Source organism: Micromys minutus, assembly GCF_963924665.1.
Source record: "Micromys minutus genome assembly, chromosome: 17".
Lineage (NCBI taxonomy): Eukaryota > Metazoa > Chordata > Mammalia > Rodentia > Muridae > Micromys > Micromys minutus.
In genome coordinates, this window is record NC_137952.1 from 25,208,142 (window position 1) to 25,228,026 (window position 19,885).

Here is a 19,885-nt window from a genome sequence, read left to right on the forward strand (position 1 = left end):
ACAGAAAAGTGAATGACCTTAGACTCCCCACATCCATCAGCAGGAGTTGCATTATTTATTTGCTAGTGGAAGAAATTCATACCCATAAAGGTGTAAGAAGGCAGCAAGGGTGAAGCGTAAAGCTTCCAAAGCTTTGTCTTGACCTACCTGCTAAGTGGCGTAACTGTGGTTATTTCCTTCTTAGTTGTTTGGAAAGTGCCACCTCTATCCCCAATCTACACAAAATGAGTGTAAGTCTCATTGTAAGTCCCAGTAGATGGACATGGTCCCCAACTTGATACATTTATCCCCTTCTTCTACCTTCTAACACTAAAATACCTGCTCGCCTGTGTGGAGTGAAGGAAAGGTGTGACTATGAAAAGGTATCAGAGACTCGATGCTTCAGAAATTTACAAGCACAAAGAAAACTGTCTAACAATAAAGAAACATTAATAATAGGTAGCAATTGGGATTTCAGTGAGTGAATTTACCTTTCTAGTGACAAAGTAATGGTAATACTCTGTGGGCTACTACTCAACCACCATGCCAAGATACTTCTTGTGCTGGCTAGTTTTATGTCAGCTTGACACAAGCCTTGAGTCATCAGAGAGGAGGGAGCTTCAGTTGAGAAGGTGTTTTCATAAGATCTGGCTGTGGGCAAGCCTCTAGTACATTTTCTGACTTGATGGGGTAGGCCTAACCTATTGCGGGTGGTGTCACTCCTGGGTTCCATAGGAAAGCAGGCTGAGTAAGCCATGAAGAGCAAGCCAGTAAGCAGCACTCCTCCATGGCCTCAGCATCAGCTCCTGCCTCCCAGTTCTTGCCCTTATTGATTTTGATGGTAAACGATTATAAGGAGGAACTGTGAATAAAATAAACCCTTCCCTCCCCAAGTTGCTTTTGGTCATGGTGTTTCATCACAGCCATAGTAACCCTAACTAAGATACCCAGGAACAAATCATAGATTTTGTAATTTTTAGAGTTGAGTTCTACAGAAGGGATGATATTAGTCAAGTTCAGTTGGGCCAATCTGAACTGTGTCATCCAGGCCTTTCCCTTGGGTAGGTGTACATACTACTAAATGGCTCCGTGAAGATACCTATAGCTTCAGACATCAGTGGGATAGACAGATGACAAGTGCTTAAGTTGGTGGTTTTTGAGCAATTTTGCAGACTCTGTGCTGGGGCCTGGCCAGCTCTAACTGGAAAAATGTACTGGGAAACACATCAGGAATCAGTTTGGTGTGAATCAGAGAGCTATGGTAGAAAGCAACTCACCAGCCTGGGGCAAGGGTAGGGTAAGTAAGTGAATCTCAGTGGTAGATATACACTTGCCTAGCATGTATATCCAAGGTCCTGGGTTCGATCCCCAGCAACAAATAAACAGAACCCCAAAGATAATTAATAAGGGAGAGTCCTATTGTATGTTAAAATGATCAAAATTTTTCTGTCTCAGGTATATATTACTAAAAACCTTCTCTCATTGAGTAGCTTATGTATTAATTTATTCAACAATGCTATTAAGTAAAACATTTGATTTTTATTAAGTCCAATTTGTTAAACATATCATTTTTATAGGGTTCTTGCACGTCTTTTTTAGAAATACCTTCTTAAATCTTGCATGAATATTCATCTCTATTTCCTTCTAGGAGCCGTATTGAAATCAAATATATTGGGTCATCTCAAGTTATTTTTTATGTGTGGCATACTTTATGAACATATGTCTGTATGTGCATGTGTGCGTGCGTGTGTGTGTGTGTGTGTGTGTGTGTGTGTGCATGCGTGTGTGTTTGAATGATTTCTTATATCAGCATTTGTGGAAAGAACGCTGTTCTCATTGACTTGCTTTGGTATTTTTGTGGCAGAGCAATTGGCTGTGTGTGTGTGTGTGTGTGTGTGTGTGTGTGTGTGTGTGTGTGTGTGTGTGTTTACTCCTGAATCTGTTATTCTGTCCCTCTGATCTAGTTGTTTCTTGTGCCTGCTCATCTTAATTAAACTGCAGCTTCACAATAAGTCCTGAGAACAGGTAGTACAATGTTTCTCAACTTTATCCCCAGCTCTCTTGACTCCTTTTGTGTCCAGTGAACCCTGGTTACATCACCTGAAATTCGAGTTGATTTTGCTCAGTCTTTTCCTTTTGGAATGATGACCTGCCTTAGACTTAACTGATATTTTCTTCTCAGTGTTCAGTGTAGAATTGAACCCATCTAGAGAGGTTTTACTTTTTGATACTTTCTATTTTTCAGTTGGAGACTTTTCATTTGGCTCCTTTTGTTTCTGTTGAAATTCCCCATCTGTGCATCTTTGAGTTCTTCAGCAGAGTTTTAAGAGCTGTTTAAAACTCTTGACCTGCTATTTCCAACACCACGCTACCTCTGAATTCACTGTTATTGACCTCTTACTTTTGCAGCTACCAGTCATGGTGTCCTGCCTCATTTTTTAGTTTAGTTTAAAATAACCGAGTCTTTCTCTCTCCTACTCTTGTCTTCTCCCTGTCTGTCTTCCTGCCTGCCTCAAACTGATGGCAATCCTTCTGTCTTAGCCTCTCCAGTTCTGGGACTATAATCATGAGCCACCACATCTGGCTCTATGCTATATGATATGTCTTACAATGTCTTAGCTCATGCTTACCATGTGGTCACACCATAGCGAACCAGGCCTTTGCTCCTTTATATGACATTCAGTTTATTGGATCCTAGGACTGATCTTGTCGAGGTCTGGACGTAGGTTTTGGTGAGGGTGAGTGAAGAGTTGCCCAATGCTAGTCTTCATGTACCACTTCATGTCTAAGCTTCATGAGCCCAAAGTGCTGTCTCTCCATTCTCAGGCCAGAACTGCTATGCTCTGACCAGCCATTGGGCCTCCTCGACTCACACAGCTGCTCTATTAATTTTCAAATTGATAGAAAGGTGAGAAGCTTACTGGGGTCGGGGTGGGGGCTGGAGTGGTATCTTAGTGGTTAAGAGCAGTGGCTGCTCTTCTAGAGGACTTAGGTTCAGTTCCCAGCACCTACATGGCAGCTCACAACCACCTTAACTACAGTGCCCGGAGATGGACATCCTCTTCTAGCCTCTGCAGGCAGGCAGGTAGGCAGGCAGCAGACAGGCAGGCAGGCAGGCAGCAGACATACACATACATAAAAAATAAAATATTTAAACGTAGTTTAAAAAATAGATGAATAACATAAAATCACTGTAGTTCCCCACCGGCACTGGACCTCAAGGATCTTTGTCTGGAACAAACACTCCTGTAACATCGGAAGTTTTCTACTGATGAACATTCAGGGTCCTTTAGCTTTCTGAGAAGAAGCTTAATGACCTTCTGTGCATTTAACATGGGCTGTGAATGTCTTATGAAAGTATCCAGAGCCACATCTATCCACACCCATGGCTGTATTATATGCATTAAGCACTACTACTGACTAGCTCTGGGTTTTCATACAGTGTGTATCTACCCACACACACGGGGCAACAAGCCTTTCTTTGACTGTAACAGAATTCGAAACTGTGCACTTCCCAACCCTCTGGCTTTACCATCATAGTGTGTACACATCCGTGTACACATCCAACAGACAAGTTTCTCTGGCTCTTTCCCACCCTTGACTGTATGAAAGACTGGATGGATATGCTGGAAATGTAACACTAAGTTAATACTGAAATTGTAGGGACATCCCCAGAACAGTGACTGGGGGGGGGATGTGGTGCATAACGTTTCTCTTGGATGGGATGGTGCTGAGGGCATCTTCTACCTTGGCTTCCAGAATAAATGTTCACTTGAAGATGCAGTGTAATGAGCAGCCTTCTCTGCACACACCAGCCTTTCCTAGGCCTACCTTCTAAAGCACATTGCTTGTGTTCAAACCCTCGTCTCAGGGTCTGCTTCTGGGGCAGCTCAAACCAAGGCAAACTGATTTTCATCTAGCCTTGAACAACCTGTAAAACTTTTCATCACTTTTGACCATATTTGCAGATGAGACAGTACAGTAAAACAGTTTGTTGTGGGCAGCACTTGGTAAATAGCTGTCACGACTAGTGTCCCAAACCCACAGAACCATGTGGCCTCCCGTGGCCTTCTGCTGGGGATCTGTTCTCCGCCTTGCTGTACCAAGGCCAAGGCATTTCCATCACACAGACGGAAGTACTGAATTTTCTCACTTCCTTAAAAAAGAAAGCAGAGCTTCCAGTGGGAAAAGCACATATTAACGTCTAGTTTCTTTTTGTTCTGAATACCCAGGAATTCATCATCTGAGTGTGGACAGGCAGATATGACACGGAATGCTTAGTACAGGGCATAGATCATTTACATTCATGGTGTGGAACCAAAGTATCTCCTTGTCGGTCTTTCCTATCCCTTCTTCATACTCGATGCTATGAATGCTCACCAATTACATACTATAATAGGCTGCTGCTTGACAATTTCATGTCATAATGTATAAAACATGTATATAACATACTATGGTCATATTCAGCCATAGCCTTCCTTTTCTTGTTCCCATCATGCCTCTTTCCAAATAGTGACCCCTCTCTCCTTCTCTCTCTTTCCTCTTCCTCCTTTCTTTCTTCTTCCTCCTCTTCTTCCTCCTCCCTCTTCCTCTTCTTCTGAGGCAGGGCTTCAGTGTAGCCTTGCCTGGCTTGAAACTCACTATGTAGGATCTCCTGCAATTCCAAGACATCTGCCTGCCTTTGCCTCCCAGGTGTTGAAATTAAAAGTGAGCACCACTACACACCACTCCCCCTTTCCTTTTCATGCTGAATGCACAATGCTGCTGAATAAAGGTTGTCAAAGGTGGGGATGGATACAAGGCTGATTGATCTGACCAGTATGTAATCAGTGTGTGTATGGAAATGTCATACTAATTCCATTAATATATAATACTAATGTTAGTAAAACTTAAAAATAAAAGATCGAAAGTGCATGAGCAACGCTTTTATGATTTCTTAATATCAAACTAAGCATCCAAAATTTGATATACATAATTATACAAGTATATATAATTATAAAATGTGAGCTATCTGCGTACATACAGACATACACCAGAACTGATCTCCTTTAATTTAAAGTTGTTTTCTCCATATTTTGCCCTGTGACACTATGAAGGTATGCTTCCTCAACTAAATCTACCTGTGGGTGGTGACCAGGACTCTAAGCCACTGGGTACAGAGGCAGTGGGGGGGGGGGGGAACTACAACGCTAGCTGGGTAGCCATCAGTGTGGGTCCTGAGGTTGACCTCTGAAAAGCATTGTAGTAGATGCTGACTGCTTTATTGTGTAGCCAGAGTTGCCCAGGTCTGGAGGTAAATGGTGAAGTTCTTGGATGAAGTAAAGTGGGAACCCAAGAAGAGAAGGAAGGGAAGGAGGTATAGAAAAGTCCCTGCGCTCATGCAGGAAGCAGGCGAATGCAGAATTAGGCAAGTGCTCAGCAGACTTAAGGGTGCTCTGTAGGGTGTGACTCCATGTTTACAAGTTACACTTATATATGATAATTAGGGGAACACCCATTTCCCAAGGGCTTCAGTTCCTCTTTAAAATGGGGCTGTTCAAAACATAATACAAACAAGTCCTATACTGCAGTTGGACAGATCACCGAGGAGACAGAATAACTCTCTGCTCTTCTGCTTGGGAATTCTCACTTTCTGTCAGTCTTTAGAGGAGTTCATCCTCAACGGGCATCTTGCTCCTGTGAACCCATGTTCTCCTTCAGGATAAAACCAGCAGATTCTCTATGTTCCTCCTACAGTACCAATATTCCTCTGTGCGTTTCAATCAATCACTGGTTCACTCCCTGTTCAGGCTCCACCCTGGCAGCCGTTCCTGCCAAACAGGACAACCGTCCAGCAAGATGCTCAGTGATATTCCCAGAGCCCTGGCCTGTTCTATACTAAAAAGGAAGTGAACAGCCCGGCTTTCTTAGTCATTGTCCACCACCTCACAATCGCCGCAGAAGCTGGGCTGAGCAGATTCAGCCTCTTCTAGGCTCTGCTGTAAATCCCACCCTGCTGCTCCTTAAGGAAGTTCTAATGAAGGCAAAAGATTTTATTCTTTGTTCCCGACAGTAAACCTTTAACCCACTTTCACCACACACAGTGAAGAAGGAAGCTTGCCTCTTAGATTTTCAGGTAGTTTAAGTATTCCTTCCCTCCATTTATTTTATCTGTCACCAGCCCTGGACTATTACTATAATTAGCATTTATCATCGGAAAAGTAAGTACTCTTCTTTTCTGGAGACGCCTTTAATTCTTCATCAGCATCATTTTAGTTGCTAAGCAACCCTCAATTTTTTGTCCCATATTTGATGGAATTATGCCAGCATTATTTTTTTTAGGATCAGGTTTAGGATAGAGTAGAAAACTTGTATGCTCATATGCTTTTTAGCAAGTACTGATGTTCATTCATCACAGGACCATAACTGGTTAAGATGTAAATATTGAACACACAGAGGTAAGGAGGTACCTATCATTAAACATGCAATAGGTTCACAGTATCTGTGCACATTTGTAGGAGATGGACGAGACAACCCCAAGAATGTTCATAGATTAATATTGTTTGTGGGGGTAGGACACAGAACTGTAATTTTTTTCTTTTAAAATTTTTTAAAATGAATTTAAATTTTATTTTACATGCATTTGTGTTTTTCTTGCATATATGTTTGTGCGAGCATATCAGATTAACAGGAGTTTCTCAGAGTGAAGCAAGTGGTTTTTTAAAGTTATTAATTTTTTTTAAAATATGAAATTTGAGTTTTAGTTAAATCTCCGCTGGTATAGGAACATAAGAATGTGAATTGAATATGTACATATAATATTAACATAAACATTGTGCTGTTCACAATAATTATTCAAAGGCTGGTTATTGGTAAAATAATACTTTGAATATTTCAATAGACTAGATACGTATTGTCAAGGTTTTATGTATCTCATTACATAAAGGCCTACTCAGGAGCAACGCAGACTCAGTCTATAGAAAGAATTTAGAAAAATGAGAGTTAAATGTGGTTGAGATTTTTAGTCTTCTAAGGTTATTGGTTCTATAAACAGTTAAAAGCACATTATACATCAGTTCTGAAGGGTTTCCTTCAAGTTCACTTTCAATATCATATTTGAGATCACGTACTTCTCCCAGGCATTGCTTGGTGTCAGAACTGATTTTAACCTTCTGTGACTGAATGAGGGAGAGCTGTGTTCTCAGTGCTGGCCAGAGTGACCTGTGCACAGCAGTCTGGTTTTCAGACCGAACCAGACTGGCCTTAAGCTATCCCAGAAATAAAGCCAGAGGCTTTCTCTCCTCCAGCAATAACTTGCAAACTTTACTGATCATTCCCAGGAGTGTATGACACATACTGAATGTATTAAAATAATTTAAATTTTTATCAAAATGACAGGAAGATATTCCCAAAGTGGTTGGAGCATAGATTTTAAGTTTAGAATTAATAAAGGATTAAAAAGCCAAGACAAATTTAGCTACATAAAACCACGAAATTTCTACACCTTGTAATAATAAAGTTAACAAAGAGATGAGGATAGGAGAAAGGCCATCTGAAAATGCTAACCAAGAAATCAACAGGTCCAAATGTCTACCAACAGAGAGCATCACATAACAGATAACAAACAGGTATGAAGAGTCTGTTCATGACCAGGAACATGACTACATATAAACTCATTAAAGAAAACCAAGCCTGCTTAGCAAAGCTTGCGTGTGCATGCCGGTGAGGCTGTCAGCATGCACGGGAGCAAAGGCAATGCAGGAAGAGCCCCAAACAGATAGATGGCTTGTAACATGTGGAAGTCAGAAGTATAAGAAACTGAGTAAACAGAGAGGATTAATTGTGCAGAACGTGTGCAGATGAGTTAAGGAAACAAGCAAAGCACATATAAGCAATCAGTTCAATTACAAGTGAAAATCCTCTTGGATTAATCTTTGCTCCATAATAATGTCTTTAAGGAAATCCCAGCTTTGCTGATGTTTGACTTCTTCATCTTTTTAGTATAGGTGCTGCGGAAGCGAGCACTCTTCATCTTTTTACTGTACCTTATCTTGCCCACCTGGTTCCTTAAGGTATGAAAGAACCAAAACTCATGTCAGCCTTATTTGTAACTGAGTGATACGGAACAACCTGGTCAGGTGTGAGGGCCCCTTCCCTCTAGATGCTGCTCTGAAAGCACCCTTGGTTTGGTGTGGATGATGGTGGTGTGCTGGCAAGAGTTTAACCTCGAGCTCTTTGGAGTTGGGTTCAAGGAGGATGTGCTGGTAAAAATGTTGGTTATTCCCAAGGTGTGAATACACCAGTAAAGCAAAGCTCCCAGCCTGCCTTGCTGCAAATGGACCAGAGGAGGCACTGCACGGCACGGTACTGCACTGCAGCGAAAGCCTCTGCATTTCCACCACGCAGACTTGGTGCACACACCCTCCAGAGCACACAGAACAGTAAACACAACCACACTTTAGAAAGTGACCAATTTCCAACGCTTGTCTTCTATGCACATATTCAGCACACCTGTACCTAACAGAATCTTTAACAGCGGCTATGTTTAACAACTGGCTGACAAAATTAGATCTTGTGTGCTGGATAATCATCCAGCATGCCACAGCTGGCGGAGAAGGCTATTCTCTCCATCTGCTGTCAAACACATACGTCCACAGCCATAACAGTGAAAACAACGTTACAGGCCTATCTCTTCCTCCATATCTTCAGCACTTGGCAAATGGAAGCACTGCCGTCCGTTCTTAGGAATCTCATGCTCATCACCGGCCACATGGGTTTTAAGATCCAATGGGTATGAAATGATGCCCCCTTTTCTATGTTAGAGTTGATTCAGCAAGGATCCCTAAGTTATTAAAAACTAATTAGTTTAATTATTAATGATTATTAGTGATGTCAAGACTGTGGTGGCATTGAAGTTGTATCGATGAAGTTGGCCCTGCCAATGCAGTATGACCATTTCTCCCCTTTTTTCCTCTATGCTCCTCAGGACAGGAAGATCAGCTGCTTGCAGCCTAAACTCCAGGAACTAGCTTCAGCAAGTGCTTCATGCAAGAGGCCACAGTTAGAGGGCCAGCAGGTAAGTTTGCCCCTAAGATGCCCTTCTCTGAGGCTCTCAGATTTCCAGTCACTGTTCTGTCACCAGAAGAGACTCCTTTTAAATTCCCATCATTTCCCAATGAAAGCCTTAACAAAAAGTCTACTGGCAAAGGGGTTCATTCTCATCCGGGTGCTTGTGCAGAGGAAAGCATTTCTCTGGCTCCTCCCGGCTCAGCAGCCTCTTCTAGAAGGCCTGTGAGTCCTGGAGGCTGGCTGCAGTGGAGACCTCAGTGTAGCATCGGAAATGGGTCTGAACATCAGGACAAATGTAAGCCTGGAGGAAAGTCTCCAAGAGAAAGGAATGAAGCTGTGGGTACCACATCTACTTTCTGTCAAGTACTCCACCCGCCCCACGCCCACACCAACCCTCCCGTGTAAGGCAGACAGGCTGTAAACTTTGTAGATAGCTTGTGCTGGGATTTCCAACATGCTTGCAGGCAGAGTGCATCTCTAATTAAACCTTGCTGGACCGCTTTCATGCTCCCACGAGGCTGGCTTTCCTGAGAGCATTACTGGTTTGTAAATTGAAAACCTCACGTTGTTCCATTCCTTCTCAGAGGTGTTTGTTGTTTGTGTTTTTCTAGAAAGCCTGAGAACACGTTCTGGGTCGTCCAAGGCGCAAGTGGGCTACAGGGAAGGGGCCCTCAACATCAGTGTCTTTTGGTCAGCAGCAAGATTCATTTCTCTGGGTCCACCGACTGAGGAAAAGTACCCAGAATTCCTGAGCAACTGTGGATCTTACGCATCATCGTTACAAGAACTGATTTTGCCCCAGTACACAGGGAGAGCTCCTGAAGGTAATGCCACACGGGAAAGTTTGAGGTGAGGAGCATTAAGCCATCTCCTTCCTCAAACCCAAGAGTCACCAGAACTCATACACATGAAAAGAAAGATAGCCCAGGGGGAACTGGCTGATACCAGCTCAGTAGAGAGCGCAGTAAAGGGCTCTTCATCGTAAGTGGCACACTGACCAAAGGGTGCCAGTTCTCTCCACAGGGCTAGGAAAAGCCATTCTGGGAACTTCTGATACCCCCAGGTGTTTAGGACAGGGTGCCCCAGTGACTGTTGTTGTTTTCTATGAGAACCCTTGTGCTGGGGAACCCCACAGAGGAGGCTTCGGGGACAGCTGTGGCCTGTCATCAGCAGGCTTTATATTTATGACCTTATATACTTGGCTTGGCACTTGCACTTGTCACTGCTGCGTACCCATCTGTGTCATAGAGCGTGCCGTGATGGCTGTCTCCTATACACTTTGCCTGTGTGTGCAGAGTCAAAGCTACAGGCATGAGGGATAACCAACCTTCCTTCTGATATGGAAGGGACTGTGGTTCCCGAGAGCATGTGTGTGCCCTCACCAGCTCCATTTGAAAAGTCAGGTATAGTGTTTTATCTGTAATTCATTAAGATCTATAAAGAGTTTAGTATTCAACTAGCCCATGGTACAGGAACTATTTTTATTAGTTGTAAGGTCATTTAGATTGGGAAACATTAGTACGATGCACACACATGGAAATTTACAAATATAAGTTTGACTCAAGAATCAATTTCAGCCAGACGGTTGATGGAATAAAGGTGAAGTCTGATGATTTCTTGCACTGAATGGAATGTGGTTTCTACTGAGGGAGGCCAGGTCTGCAGACTAGCAAGCACGGGTTGCCAGCCCACCTCGTGCAACACAAAATCTCTTTTGAGACAACGAGGCCTGTCTTGGGGAGGGAGGGAGCCATCTCTGCACCAGCACTGGGTACAAATGGCTTCTGGGGGCAGAGGTAGGAAAAAAAGGCAGCATGTTTTCTATTTAGATGCTGGCTACAAGGTGTGTTGTTTCAGATCTCAGATGCTCCACTTCCTTTTCTTGTTCATCCACTGGAAATAATAGTACTTGACCTACTTCAGGGTTGTTTTGAATATAGAAGAAAAATCAATACATACCAAACACCAAGAAAAAAAAATAACACCCCATATAATATAAGCCATTCAGACGCACTGTCCTTGGCCCTGACATCTGTATCTGGAGCTGCTTGCTAGCAAGCTTTCTGGGGCATGTGTGCAACTGTTCCCTGATGCTATCAGAGTTCTCTTGCATGGAAAGCAGACATGAAAGGACTTTGTAAATTGGGGTATTTGAGTTTTCCACTTGGCCCCAATGCTGATAGCCTTCTTGCAAAGTGAGAAAGAGATGAAGAGACGGAGTGTTCTCATAGGCCTCTAATCTGTAAGAGACGGCATGTTTCACCTGCTGTGATGATCTATTTCACCATGATTGGAACGGGTAACTAGCATCCACACTCGGGATCAGGGGCATGCCCTCCAATCAAAACAGAAGGTGGGAGTAGGCTGGTGCAGGGGTAAAGCAATGGAATGGAGGTTTGGTGTTTCTAATCACAGATCTGTAACCTTCTGATACAGAGAGGTTTGCTGGGGGCCTTTTGTAGTACCTTCATTTGCATCTGTATCCTTAAAGGCCTTGTATTCCAGCCTTTGTTCCCCGAGAACGGTTGCAGGGAGGGATGGACAACTGATAATTAAATAATGCTGGAGAGGTAACTTTCAGCATACACATCTCAATGCCCACGAGGCTTTAAACAGTAATTAGATGGTCCCTTAGGTGTACCCGAGACATGGATAAAGCCCTGGTTTCCAGAAAAACCTATCTACCGTTTCTCTCTTCAGGTCGGTCGTCTTCCCTACCCAGTACTCCAGTCAGACTCTCTGTGGCCACAGCAATGGTCTGCTTACTCTGTCTAGCAGGCGTCACTCACTACCTGAGGCTGTCAAGCACTAGGAAGGTTGGCTGTTGTGGCATGCACTAAACTTTGCACTTGATTTTGTTTTAACTAATTAAAATGTGTATAGCATTAGCCCCTGTGTTTTGGGGCTGCAGGAGCTGTGTACACAGCCTTTATGAAATATATCCTAGGCATCATCACAAAAGTGATGTGAGAAGGTAGGAGAAGTAAAGAAAAGAATTAGTCAAGTTGTTATCTTCAAACCGGCTTTTCATGGGTCCGTGTGAAGCTCCTCCCACAAGAGCTAGGTCAGCTGCTAAGGAGAGAGGAGGCTTACTCCCAAAGGCATCCCTCTAATTCTCTCCTGGTTTTGGCTGTTTTTGTGTCTTTCATGCAAACTCTGTGATGGGAAATTCTGTAACACATAATACAGAAAGCCTGGAATTTTGTCCCCAGCCCCAGAAGCAGTCCTTATCAGTGTCCTGATTCAAACCCTACCTAGTACAAGGAATGTGCTCCAGAATACCACACTTTCATTTATTATCACAGGTGTGTGTGTGTGTGTGTGTGTGTGTGTGTGTGTGTGTGTGTGCTTTCCTGGACTGGGTATTTCACAGGTACCATAAGTGCTAATGAAACAGGCATTGGGTCACTGACTTTTCTTGAGTGTCACCCAGTGCAGGGTCAGGCATAATTACAGACTTAATGACTGCTTCTTGGTAATGGCCCAAGGGAGTTTAGCCTCAGCAGGACTTCTTCTGCATTTTAAAGCACTACTTTTCACTTTAATATATTTTAGAAAACAACGTACCATTGCCTTTGTAGGGCTGGTTGGGTGGGTGTGTTATGATTGGTTATTTTTGGAAAGGACATCAGAACTGGCCATGTATTTTTGAGGTTGAAGCCACCGTTAGTTAAGGATGAGAAAACGGGCTTGAACTCAGTCAGGTAGTTGGATGATTGGAAGAAAAAGATGAAAGATCACATGTAAACACAGTTATGGTCCCAGCGTTTTCAGCAGTGAAACAGGGAGAAAAGGTCCTGGTTCATGCAATGGTTACACTTTGCTCTCTGGAGGTCTACTAAATGCAATGAGCAGCCCTGGAGAAGGATATCTGTAGCTTATCTCACAACACTAACTACTACCATGTGGCCACTGGTCTCCACCAGCTTCTAGCTGTCTCCTTGAATGTATAAATTGTCTATGATGGTTTTGAAACACAAAGTTATTCAATCTGAAGCTGAAGATCTAGCTTGGCAGTAGAAAATTCATCTTGATTTAGTCTTTTGGGTAAAGATAAATCAGAGAAAGGAATGAATGGCTTGTTCTCTTTCAGAGATGAAGCCTGCACTCAAGGTTAGGTAAACAGGGCCCCTGAGTCACACACCCAATCCTCTCCCTTTCAGAGTCAAGAAGTCTACAGCCAGCAATAGTACTTAAAAGTAGTGATTCTTACAGTGGAGTCCTGGGATCAGCTGCCAAAGCCTCACCTGGGACCTTGTTAGAAATGCAAATTGTTGGACCCCACCCTGGCCAGACCTACTCAAGCAGAAACTCTGGGGGAGGGACCTCACCATCTGTATTACTAAAAAAAAAAAAAAAAAAAAACTCCACATGACTACGTGTGCAAGAATATTTAAGAAGCGCTGTTTTAAACCAAAATTATGAGGCAGTTGCACAAAAAGAAATCTCCCCAAAGTGCCAAGTCTTTTCCAAGTCTATAAATAAGGTTCTTGCTTGGACCTAAACACCAACAGTCCACACTTCTGAGAGCTGAGCATTCCTCCCCTCTGCTCTCACGGGGGATCAGGCTGGAGTGGGCTGATGCTACAGAGGTGAGCCCGACAAACTCATCTCCTTCCCAGAGGGAAATGCAGGAACATAGAAAGAGGGATGCGGGGATGCTGAAAATCTCTGAATCAGTAGGTGTCACTGAAATTTGTCTGTTTCAATTCTGACCTTTTTTGAAGCAAACCCAATATTTAGTACTTCCAGGTCACCATTTCATGAGCAACCACCAAGAGAAAATGAATGCCTAAACAAAAAGAAACCTTTTCAGAGTATTGCATGTTGTCAGTACAGAGGGTAGCGCCTGGACCACACTCTGCCGGCCTAGGCACCCACTTGCTCAGTTCCTCCCACCTCGACCTGCAACACATGAGCTCATCATCCTCTGGCCATAGACACAAGCACAGTTCCAGAGGCAAGGGAAAAACTGTGTAGACCTCATTTGTCCAAATGACCTGAAAGTCTTCAGATTGTATTTGGTGGTGAGAGACGGATTTATTTTTCTATCCCAAGAACTGGAGGACGGAAAATGATCACAGCCCAATATCATTTTCTGCCGTTTCCCACCATGAGACAAACTACCATGCAAAGAAAATGCCAACTCTGCTCCCCAAGTTCTCACTTCAGACTGTACTTCTCATCACGACCTATTCCACCCACATAGTCATGTGCCGTGAGCGCAGCAGACTGTCTCTAACATTTCAAAAGCTCAAACGCTATTTTTAAAGCCAAAATACAATCTAGGTTGCTCTTGTATAAGACACTTTTTAAGGCAAAGAACAAAATAACATAGCAATCTCTATATAGGCAGGGCAGCTGCCCAACTCACCGAAAGATTGGACACAGCTGTCAATAAGGTCATCCAGGCTGGCTCCTTTGGCCAAATGTCCCAGGGACACCATCATTCGGAACTGGGTAATCTGGGCCAAGCTGGGCTGGGCAGGGAGAGGGCTGTTGGTTGATTTGGCCTCTAGTCTTGCTTTGGGGCCAGCTCTGGAGCCATGGCAAGGTTTCCTGGGGGAGAGAAGAGAGACTCAAATGAGGATAGACACAGCGGCTGGGTGGTCTCGGTGGCAGCTCCAGGCTCTGAAGAGGAGCGAAGAGGAGATAGGACGGTGAGTCCCTGAAGCCAGGCTGGTAGAAGGCATACCCCTCCCACTTGGCAGAAACACTGAACGGACTGGTTGGCTGTTAAAGAGACATCTCAGCAAATGACAAGGTGAGATTCCAGGGCAGCAATAGCCTTCCCTTCTCCCCATTGGTGTAAGGGCTGCTCTATGCTGCCTCCTCTCTTCCAGAAGGGGAGATGCAGAGGGAAGAGGGTACCCTGGTGGCCCTTAGCTTCTAGTTGCTAGGCTACAGGCCTGGGGTCTGAAGGACTGGCTTAGTTAGTGTCCTTTCCGGATAATTGCATTTATTTAAGCTGTGCCTAAGATACAGAAGGGCAGGAGGCCCCCTGAACTAGCTTTAAGAACCTTGAAGGAGAGAGTAGAGAAGGCATTTAGGTTTTTCACCATCTCTGCATTTCTAATCTTAGTTGGTTTTAATAAATAGTTTCATTTTTGATAACTTGAGTAACCACTATGACTCATTTAGACTAGTAAACAGTATCCCATCAAGTCTTTACATTGATCCTTAACCAAGAGAAAGAGGGGAGGGGTTGGCTCTGAGCTCAGCTCCCTGCTCTAAAGCTGAGTGTAAAATAACGACTTAGATCTGGAAGTGGCTTAGGAGTCTGGTGGATCTATTGGACATGGTCTGGTCAGTACAGGACACCCTGCAAAGTGTCTCATGCAATCTGTTTTATTAAAAAAAAACACATGGAGACCCACATCCCACATTTATAATTTTTGAGGGTTTAATGATGGTAGGCATTTTTGCTGATAGCCTTTTTTTGGGGGGGGGGCATGTACTTAGTCTCTTCCTTTTGCACCCTTGGCTAATTTATACTTTACTGTCAAAGAAGAAAAGGGAAACACCCCAGAAACATAGCATACATCACAAGCATAAACCTGCATCAGTTAGCCACATTCTTACCCTATGAGTAAGATACTACAGTAGGCCAGGGAAACCATGGCGAGACAGCCTCTGTAACCTTCTCTGTAAATATACATGTCCACTGTTATGCTGGTATAAAGCCATCTTGTAGCTCCTTAATACACAGAGCTCTAGCAGGAGAATCTGACCAAGACAATGAGTGTAACCATACAACTACTAGGTGAATGTCTCAAGAGTGCAGAGGGCAAAGTGGAAGGCAAAAACTCAATCATAAGAGGCAAACCAAATCCTTGTTTTAAGTTAAAGCAAACAAGCAAGCAAGCAAGCAACCCCCACCACCCCGCCCCCACCTCGGGCACACCTGGGTTTGTGGAAACCAGCCTGCACAAAGACTGAACATGGGCCATACCACACAGCCAGACTCCAGGGGTCACTCTGGCTCTTCCAGTTCTGCTCCAACTTCAGAGAATGGGGCTGTGGTGTACATAGGGCTCAATTCCAAACTGGGACCAATAAAGTCCAGTCACCCTGGTGACTGGGAACCTGCTATCCCAAGCCACTGACTCCCGAAGAATCAGGTCGGTGTTGCAGAAATCCGTCAAACTCTTGACCATCACTGATTCTTTTATTCAGGCCCTGAGAGTGTCTGATCAGTGTCTGAGAATAAAATGGTAACTAGAAATGGCCACGGCGCACACAAAGTACGTTTACACATCCCAAAGACGCCGTGCAGGGATTGGCACTGTGTCTGAAGCTACAGTCTAGAAAGGTGCTACCTGGTGATATGGAGACTGAGCCCTACAGGTACTGAGGCTGTTCATATGGGCTATCTCAGGGACTAGTACCTGGGGCCCCTCTTGCTATTATTTATCTGGTAGGCTTTTTAAAAAAGCATGAAACTGCATGCTTATCACCACGCCGAAATTGGTGAGTAGATTGTGAAGAGACTGAAAGAGCTTATTCAAATGTATAGCAAACGTCAGGTGCATCAGAAAGATGGCGGGTGATGCAGAGATGGCAGCTCAGCTCTTACTCACTCAGCAGGTCCCTGGAATGATCCCAAGGACCCAGGAGCTGATTAGTCTTTCCCAAACATCTACAGGTATGCAACAGGGGCATATACAAGTGCACAGCAGGCTAGCAGCCAGCTTCCTTAGCACCAGGCCACGCTTCCTAGCTTGGCTCCAGTCCTTTGCTAGAAAAAAGACAACTATCTTAACCTAGTGCAGTGAGGAGCAATTCCGGGGGCAGGAGAAACTAGGGAAGGTGAAGTGTTAAGCCAGCGGCACTCTGGGTTGTAAGCTTTGCCCAGTCTCTTGGCTGCTTGACCTGGAAGAGCTCTCAGATTACATTCCCTTCTTTTCTTTCTTTCTTTTTAAAAAGGAACCTTTTGTTTGTTTCGGTTTATTTGTTTTTTGAGACAGGGATCTTACTAGGTAGCCCAGAGTGACCTGAAACTATCAGCCTTTCGGGTGTTGGGATTGCAAATATGCCCCATCACACCTTTCTGAAAACAAATAATCCTACCACTCCACCAGGATTCCACCAAAGGAATTAAGAGAATTATCTTATTTCTTTTCTCCCATGATGCCAGGGACAAAAGCCAGTGTTGTCAAAGGCAAGCACTGCTCACTAAGTCCTCTACCCTCTCTTCTCCCTCCACCTCTTGGTGGGATGGTTGTAGGTAAGGATCTATACAGCGCTTTATTATAGGAAGTTATGAGAGTGCTTTAACCATCCGAAGAATGAACAGCCTCTAATTCTACAAAGTCATGTTTCAAAAGGGCAGTAGCCACACATTTCCAGTTAAGCTTAAGAATTAAATAAAACAAAACAACAACAAAATCTTGAAAGAAACCCATTAACTTCAAAATGTTTTCTCAGCCCTACAGTGGTTAGCTTCTGCTTTCCCCATTCCCCAGAGCCTGTGGAGTGAAGTCTGAATTGGTTTGGAGGACTTAGATTTAGGCACAGTTATTCCCAGGGCAAAGGGGGAAACTGAGGAGAACCAAGACAGCTCATAGTTGCTTACAAGAAAAGGCAGCGTTCACAGGGCCATTTCTGCTGAGTGTACCTTCCAGTCCTGCCCCATGCCGCCAGTAATACAGAGTTAATTCAATGGACAGACCCACTGCAGTATAACGCAAAGTTAAGGTAGAGAGTACCCAGGGAATGGTATGACTTAGCAGGGAATTATAACGGGCACAGTTACTCAGGTCAGGCATCGTGTGGTCATATCTGAGTCCGCGTGAATGGCACGTGAACATGCTTGGCCCTAACAAAGGCAAAGTGGCGTCCAGGAAGTTACCGGGTGCTGGTGTTTTGAGGACAAACGCTAAATTTCTTGACACCCTCCAACTTCCACTCCAGGCCCCTTATTGCTGCCCAAGAGATGGACTGTTCAGAGCCACTCTCCCTTCACCTTCAGTTTCCCAAATATTTCTCAAAGGGCACCTTCCCTTGCAGCCATTGCTGTGGGTCGCTCTTGAAAGGCCTGGAGAGCCCGCAAGGTGGCGCTGCCTTAGACCCGTGCCAGCAGCAGGTGCCAGATGCTCGGAAAGTGTGCGAGTGAGAGTTCGGGGCGGGGGAGGGGGCGTTGGGGGGGGGGATGTCCTGAGGAAGAGCATCCAGGGAGGACTACTGTTGTGGGGCGCTGGGTAGGTGAAAGATTTGGTTGGGCCCAGATCACTCCAGATCTGTCCAGGTGACCTGTGGCCTCGCCACCCCTGACTCTGTCTTCCTGGCCTGGTGTGCTGGACTCTGGGGTTGTCTGTCTTACGCCCATTCTCCCCTAGTGTCAATCTTGGGGTCCTCGATCATGGTCTACCCCTGTAAGCAACTCTCCTCCGAGGGAGACGCCCGGGTCGACCAATCCCTCCTCTTACCCACTGGAGAGGACCGCAGGGAATACGGCTCTGCTATGTCTCCCCAGTAGAGGTGCGGCGCTCTCCGAGGAGCGGCAGCTACTCACCGCGGAGCCTCTCTCGCCTTGCCCAGGGTTCCCATGGCCTCGGCTCTCTGCGCCCCTGGAGCCGTCTCACCTGGAGCGGTGGGATCGGCTCGGCCGGGTGGGACACATCCCTCGGCCGCCGCCGGCCCTCGCAGCCCGGAGCCGGTCACTCTCGGAGCCTGGCGAGCGGACCCAGGCGCACCCGCAGGCACAAAGTTTGTGCGAGTGCGCTCCCTGCGCTCGCTCCCGCGTGCGCGTGCGCGCGCACAATCTCTCGCCCTAACCACCTGACAGGCGCTGATGTTATCGTCAGGCTGGAGGAAACGCGGGGCACCCTCAGCTCTTCTTCGAATCCTGCCCCCATTACTCGGTAGCACCCCGAGCGCTTCTGCCGCCCTCGCTTCTCCCTTCACCTCCTGCTTGCCATTCTTCTCTCCTAGCCCAAGAGCTAGGTCCGAGGGGTGCAGCGTGGGTTGCCCCAAAATTGACTCAGCTAGAGCCTTGCAGAAGAGTTACCTCCACCCAAGGCCATGGGTCCCCTGGGGGCTCTGCTGAGACCCTTTCCCGGATCTCAGGACTGTTTCGTATGTGTCAGTGGGGATACACAGTCGGGTCTGGGCAAGGAAGGCAGAAACCCCCTAATACTACTGCGCACATTTTAAAAGAGAGGATCTAACTGCGTGCACTACACCCCGAGGAGGCGGTGGGTGACTCCGGAGGTGTGATCCACGTCAGGCTAGAGACAGCTGCTTGGAGTCTGTGGGTGTGGTAGACCAAGAGAGCCAAGAGGGGGTGGAAGGCGGTGGGGTGGGGATGAGGGTGGACTTTCTCTCAATGTTAACATGCCAGCAGACCTGGCCAAGAGGGGAGACCTACCTGTTACTTGTCTGGGACATGACCAAAGTAATAACAGCAGCGAATGCTGATCCAGTGTTGTTTCCTACATGTTACCCCGTTAAGCCACCCCTCCAAATGCAAAGAGGGGACTGCTTAAGGTTTAGAGAACACCCGGTTCTCACAGCCAGTGAACAGAAAAGAGGTGGCCCAGACTGAGATCTGCCTGGCGCCTCTAAGTCCCTGCTGGACTGGCCTAATAACACCGTCGTTATTGCTGTCACATCCCGTGATCTTCCCAGACACATCGTTCTGGACTTTAAGACCTCCTTCTGCTATCTCTCGTGTATTTCCTCATGTCTATGTGCAACACTGACCTAGAAAAAAAATATTCAGGATCACTTACAAGAATACACAATCTACAAAAATAAGTGTGAGAAACAACAGCAACAGAGTGAGGCTGATAAAAATGGGTCCAGAAGTGAACAGTATTCTAAAATTATGGACCAATGTACACTTACTTACACAGTT

General features: G+C 45.2%; 1 protein-coding gene across 1 annotated transcript in view; it reads right to left on the minus strand.

Annotated features, from left to right (window-relative positions):
- RASGRP1 (RAS guanyl releasing protein 1) overlaps positions 1-18,576 on the minus strand; it is a gene marked incomplete at both ends in the record, with an annotated part of 55,694 nt that extends 37,118 nt beyond the window's left edge. The window contains 2 exons of the mRNA XM_080931054.1: positions 14,402-14,586; positions 18,542-18,576. Coding sequence (XP_080787180.1) covers positions 14,402-14,586; positions 18,542-18,576 — 220 coding nt within the window. The remainder of the gene's footprint in view (positions 1-14,401; positions 14,587-18,541) is intronic.
- Positions 18,577-19,885: the final 1,309 nt, after the last annotated feature.